The sequence below is a fragment of the Mya arenaria genome, chromosome 1, assembly GCF_026914265.1.
Source record: "Mya arenaria isolate MELC-2E11 chromosome 1, ASM2691426v1".
In the NCBI taxonomy this organism is placed as follows: domain Eukaryota; kingdom Metazoa; phylum Mollusca; class Bivalvia; order Myida; family Myidae; genus Mya; species Mya arenaria.
Genome location: NC_069122.1, coordinates 32,207,572 through 32,213,825, shown reverse-complemented (window position 1 = coordinate 32,213,825; position 6,254 = coordinate 32,207,572). Strand labels below are relative to the sequence as shown.

General features: G+C 36.9%; 1 protein-coding gene across 1 annotated transcript; it reads left to right on the top strand.

Annotated features, from left to right (window-relative positions):
• Positions 1-2,916: 2,916 nt before the first annotated feature.
• Positions 2,917-6,046, top strand: LOC128226450 (uncharacterized). The gene is made up of 3 exons (XM_052936330.1): positions 2,917-3,001; positions 3,606-3,779; positions 5,946-6,046. The coding sequence occupies exons 1-3, from the start codon at positions 2,956-2,958 to the stop codon at positions 6,044-6,046; spliced, it is 321 nt and encodes a 106-aa protein (XP_052792290.1). The 5' UTR covers positions 2,917-2,955.
• The last annotated feature ends 208 nt before the right edge of the window (positions 6,047-6,254 follow it).

Genomic DNA, 6,254 nt, shown 5'->3' with positions numbered 1-6,254 from the left:
AGAAATTCTGTGCGGAAATATGTGCCAGTTTAAGCACGACATGTCAATACATTTTATCTCGCCTAAAGGTACCTGGTATCCTTCTGAAAACCTTTGTAAAAAAATCACCAGTAAGACACTGTAGCTCTAGTGTTATCATGTGTTATCATGTAATTCTGCCAAAAAGAAACACTGCCTTTTATGCTGAAACCTCCCCTGGGTTCATAATATATAATACTCACATTATAATGCTTGTTGAAACCAGGTCAAACATGCCAAATTTGATGGTTGTCGGGAGGGGAAACCCCTCCCGAACCCTCCCCTCTATAACAAATTATGAATTACTAAACATTTGATTTCATTATTTATGCTGAAGTGTTTTCTCTGTAATTTCATTCATACATCTTTATCGCTTAAAATATTCGCGAGTCATCTGCCCCACTCTGCCATGACAAAATTTTTAATTCAATAAACATTTTTAATTTTTAAACTGGGTTGAAGAGTGTTTGGGTTAGGACAAGCTCCCGAGTTAGCTCTGAGTAGCTATATAGAGTTCCGGCTGCAGTGTTGTGTTAAATCACCTCACTGGGCATAATTACACTCAGGTTACCAACAATCGTGGCAGTAGTAAAAGAGCAGAAGTGCCTATATGTCGGCCTAAATGGTTAAAGGGACCGTGTCACAGATCTATAAGCACCAAAAACAGTTTATTCTGTAACGAATCTCAGGACACCGACTAGCTAATCACGCATAAGGAATGAATTCTATCTGGTAATCTTTTTTAATGGATAAATATGAAATATCTCCTGAACTTAAATAAATTGTAAACTATGTGATACTTCAGTAAGTTTCAATGCATTGTACACATTGATGCCAAATTTATGATATTCTTCGACAATTTTCTTTTTTTCCGCTATTTTATCATCTGTGAGACAGCCCCTTTAATGCCTGGGCGGACGAGTCTAGTCTGTGTGAGTTGAAACCAGCTGCCCATTTAACTCAGTTGGCAAGAGCGCCGTGCTACTGTAGTGTTCCTGCGGTCGTGAGACTGAGCCCCACACCAGGCTCACTTTTCTTCTCAGGTTTACCATAAGCCTGCACTATGGTTTTTAATGAAAAATGAATAATTTTTTAGATTTAGTTTTCACTACTTAAGTTTTAACATTTCTATTCAATACTTTAATTTTACAATACAATAAACGAAATACACAATCGCACAGTTAACAGTTAGTTTGGCATGTATAGTGATGAGTCATAAGTTATGACCTGAAGGTCATAATTGGATACCGATTGCATCAACTTGTTCATTATCCGTAAAAACCAACGTTATGTCATTATGGTGTCCAGACAGCAACGTATGAACGATTGAATTTACAATAACAAGTATAATTCTTAGTACAACTCACCGTGAAAGCAACGTTAAATCCGTAATATTGCATCATGATGAAAGTTTCAATATAATGTACACATTGAAGGAAGACGTCACGTGCACCTGCAATGTGCCTATATGCAAATCATTGTTTACATCAGCTGTCGTAAAATGCGCACAAATACATTTAACCAAATTATTTAGATATCCAGTTTAAACGGTATTTTTTAAGATGTGGGGTAAAAAAAACACAATTCTTATGACAAACCCTGTTCGTTTTGTATTATTATTGCAGAGTTATTAAATATAATTTCCGGTCAAAAGAAGTACTCTTTAGACGTGTATTCATACTATGTGTTCTCCACTCCTTTCATGGAAGTGCCGAAGGTGGATTGTACATGTACCTCGGGTATTTCCGTATTGATTTTCATTGGTTAACGGAGGTCAAACCCCGCCTTAAACATGTACAATTTGCTTGCCGGCATGCACGCGCTTTATATGAACAATGTATGACGAGCTTTTTTGGTTCACATTCGCTTTGCGTTTGTCTTCAAGCCCGTATTAAATAAATGCTGTTTTGTTGTTTTTTGTTGTTTTTTTTTTTTTAATAAAAAAGTTCCACCATAGATCTGAGGTGTGTTACAGGGCATTAAATGATTCAACGTAGCCGTTTTATTTATGCTTTCTTTTAAAATAGATAATCAGTTTCTGACAGTGTGTGTATACCACGTGATAAATGACGTCATATATCCTACGTCGGAAGGCAATAATTTGCTTAAAATTAAGACTTAAATCATAGATAACTTTTCTTTTACTACACCATTTCAAATAAAATTAAGGGCAGTCCATGCCGCTTACAGAGCCCCGCCTTTGTTTTATTACCGAAGTTTGATAAGGTAAATAGTTTAATCAAACACTTCGACAAACCTGTTTCCAAAATAATGTTTTGACATTGCTCCGTCAGACGGCCGTATTGTGAAAAGGTTTGTCGAAGTGTTTGAAGAAACTAAACTCCCAATCAAACTCTGGTAAAATAACGAAGGCGGACCTCCTTAAGAGGCGTAGACTGCGCTATGTTTCATGTTATTCTTGTTTTAAGTCTTCATTCGAAGCAAAATATTGCCTTCCGACGTAGCATTTATGACGTAAATTATCACGTGGTATACACACACTTGTAGTGTTTGAACATGCATTTTGTATTGCTAAGTTTAAATTGATTGCCAGTGAAGTGTATTATTGCCACAAATGCATGATTTAGTGTACACTGGCTTCAACAAAACTATGAAGCTTCAGCAAATAGCCATTTTTCCAAAAAAAATCAAAACAATGATACCGCAGATGGTCGTTTGACTCTCTTAACTAAATAGTATTTCAACACACGTTTGGATGACTGTCTGACATTTTGCTTTTTAAAAATTGGCTAGTTTTCGGATAGAACGAACTGACGAAACCGCCTTTGGAGGAGGTTTCGAAAGTTTCGTATAACAAACGATAAAACTGGTTTTTAGTTTTCTTTCACAACGAATACACAGTTTGTGAAGCAATATAAAACCCAAACTAGTTTTCAGCTTATAACATCGTACGTGTTGTTTCCCGTCTCCTTTTTCATGGGCGTTGAAACCGGAGACTGTCGGAAAGTGGCGGAATTAATAGGTGAGGAAAACCTTGAATGTTAAACTTTAGCAAAAAAATAGACTAAAGGTTGTATTTAAAGCTGCGCTATCACAAATGGACAGGGTTGTTTTTTCAACAAAATGTCTCAGAATCAGCTGAATTTTGGCATCATTGCTTTCAATTCAATCATATAAGATAAAACACAATAGAACAAACCAAATTGAGTGGTAAACGGCCAAAAGTTTCATGTTTCAAGTGTTAGTAATGCTTTTAACCATAAAACATTAATATTCAAACGTAAATATAAAAACTGCGATCTGCTCTTTGGTCAACAGTCTAATGTCACTGATTAACAGACATTAACGCAAAAATTGGCTCATTCCAAAACAAAAAAAGTGTCAGTCAATCTATGAGAGTGTAGCTTTTAGTTTATACATCACATGTCAGTCTTTCCTTTTACGGCAAATGTATTTTCTAACTGCATTCTCGTCAGTTACGAAAAAATACAATAATTTAGTTTCTACTGTTTTCTGTCAACGGAAATTTCTGTTTTCTCAACTTAAATAAAATATTTTCTAAAAAACAACAACATTTACTAAGAGCAGTTTATATACATAAGCCAATGTTTTTATTTACATTTCAGGCGTAAAAACGTTCACCTACGAGTTTATAGCTTACGGTAACCTGAAGGTTTTGATAGAAAACAGACAAGCCTTGAGTAACTACACGACCTTCCACAACACAACGGACTGGTTCTGGGACAAGGGCAATGTAGTCCTTAACATTACTGGAGAATTTAGCGGGAGGATTTATCTCGGTAAGAACGCTTTTTATGCCTTAACACTACTGGGAAAGTCTTAGAAGGAGGATTCATCTCGGTGAGAATGGCTTTGTAGTTCTTAACATAACTAGAGAAGTCTTAGCAGGAGGATTTATCTCGGCAAGAGTGGTTATGAAGTCCTTAACATTACTAGTTACGTCTTAGGAGGATTCATCTCGCTAAGACTGGCTATGTAGTCTTTGAAATTACTAGGCACGTCTTAGGAGGATTTATCTCGCTAAGAGTGGCTTTGTAGTCCTTAACATTACTGAGCACGTCTTAGGAGGATTTATCTCGCTAAGAGTGGCTTTGTAGTCCTTAACATTACTGAGCACGTCTTAGGAGGATTTATCTCGCTAAGAGTGGCTTTGTAGTCCTTAACATTACTGAGCACGTCTTAGGAGGATTTATCTCGCTAAGAGTGGCTTTGTAGTCCTTAACATTACTGAGCACGTCTAAGAAGGAGGATTGATCTCAGTTAGAGTGTCTATGTAGTCGTTTAAATTACTGGGCACGTGTTAGGAGGATTTATCTTGCTAAAAGTGGCTTTGGAGTCCTTAACATTACTGGAGAAGACTAACAAGGAATAATTATCTCGGTAAGTGTGGCAATGTAGTCCTTAACATTATCGGGCACATCTGTGAAGGAGGTTTTATATCGGTAAGTGTGGCAATGTAGTCCTTAACATATACTCGACACGTCTGAAAAGGAGGTTTTATCTCGGTAAGTGTGGCAATGTAGTCCTTAACATATACTCGACACGTCTATAAAAGGAGGTTTTATCTAGGTAAGTGTGGCAATGTAGTCCTTAACATATACTCGACACGTCTGAAAAGGAGGTTTTATCTCGGTAAGTGTGGCAATGTAGTCCTTAACATATACTCGACACGTCTGAAAAGGAGGTTTTATCTCGGTAAGTGTGGCAATGTAGTCCTTAACATATACTCGACACGTCTATAAAAGGAGGTTTTATCTAGGTAAATGTTGCAATGTTGTCCTCAAAAGACAAAATTTGTAAAAAATTGCTGGAGAGTTTAGTTATACAATGACCCATTTCCAGTTAAGTCTTGGGTCTGTGTTTAAGAATCAAATTCAAAAGTGCAATTGTTAACTTTATGTAACATTTGCTATTAGAAGAACACTTATGTTTTTGTCTGTATATGGAACAATTAAATGGTTCTACAATTATTTATACATCTGTTATAGATCATATTAATATATTCAGATATTTGTGTACGTTTTAAACTTAGACTTAAGACGTTAGTAAATATTCGGCCACATTCACCTCCAGAAAAGAGGATTAGAAGTATCTTTTATGGCCGAGAGTGTAAGATAGGTTCATCCCGACTCGAGCGAAGGGTGTTTTGCGGAAACGAGGTTTACCGAGTTACCGCAAAACACCCTGCGCGAGGGTTGGGGTGAACCTATCTTACACGAGCGGCTATGGTAGATGCTTTTTCTCCTACCTCAGTTAAACAAAATTGTGTAAAAATGTATTTTTTGCTGGAACTTTTTTGTGCGTAGTGAACATTAATGCGTATGGATATTTGATAATTAGTGGTTGTCATGGATATGCTCGCAGTGATTCAGGTTATGTTACTTGTCAAATCGGTCTTCAAATAGTTCGGAGGAGAGTGGAGAATTATTTCTTGATTTATGCGTGAATTTTTTTTATGGTGACATTTGAAGCGAGAAGAAGTTAATAAGCATTCTAATTATTGCCACAAGACAAGGCTTCTATGGTGCTACAGACGACTGTTTTCAAAAAGGGAGGTAATTACAATGTGGCGACAATTAAAAAGGGGTTCCATACGGGCATTTTATCTTCGCCCGTGGGCAAGATAAGAATTTCTAGCATGGTTAAATTATTGGATCTAATTATCTGAGGTGGGAAAAATATATATTCCCCTTACCCAGGTACCCCTCCCCCTTTCTGAAGGAGCATTAATCTCTAATTTATTTAGCAAATGCAGCAATATAAGACCATTTATAAATAGGTCGATAGGTTTGTTGAATAAAAGGTTTGAAAACAAGTTTAACATTAAATGAATCATGTAAGTATTTTTCCCTTTTGGCCAAAACAACTCTATTTTTCAAAAAGTGGGAAATAAACTGTGAATATGTGCCCTAGTACATGATCAATACTGTCTTGGTGTATTTTAGGAGAAATCCGAGATCATATCCACGTACGCCCTGTGCGGTTTCGCCAACTTTGGCTTCACTTTGTGGGGTTTAGGGAGCTTGGCGCCAAGTCGACGGAGTGATCTGACAAAAATGGTTGTCCGGGCAATGATCTGTGGCAATGTAGCATGCTTCCTCACCGCCTGTATAGCTGGTACGTGTAGCAGTTTTATTCTTTGTTATGTCAAATATCAGGGACGGATTTAGGATTTTGCGTTAGAGGGGGCGCGGTTTTGGAGCGCAAACAAGAAATACGCTCCTTTTCCAAAAATACGAAAAAATAAAGGGTTT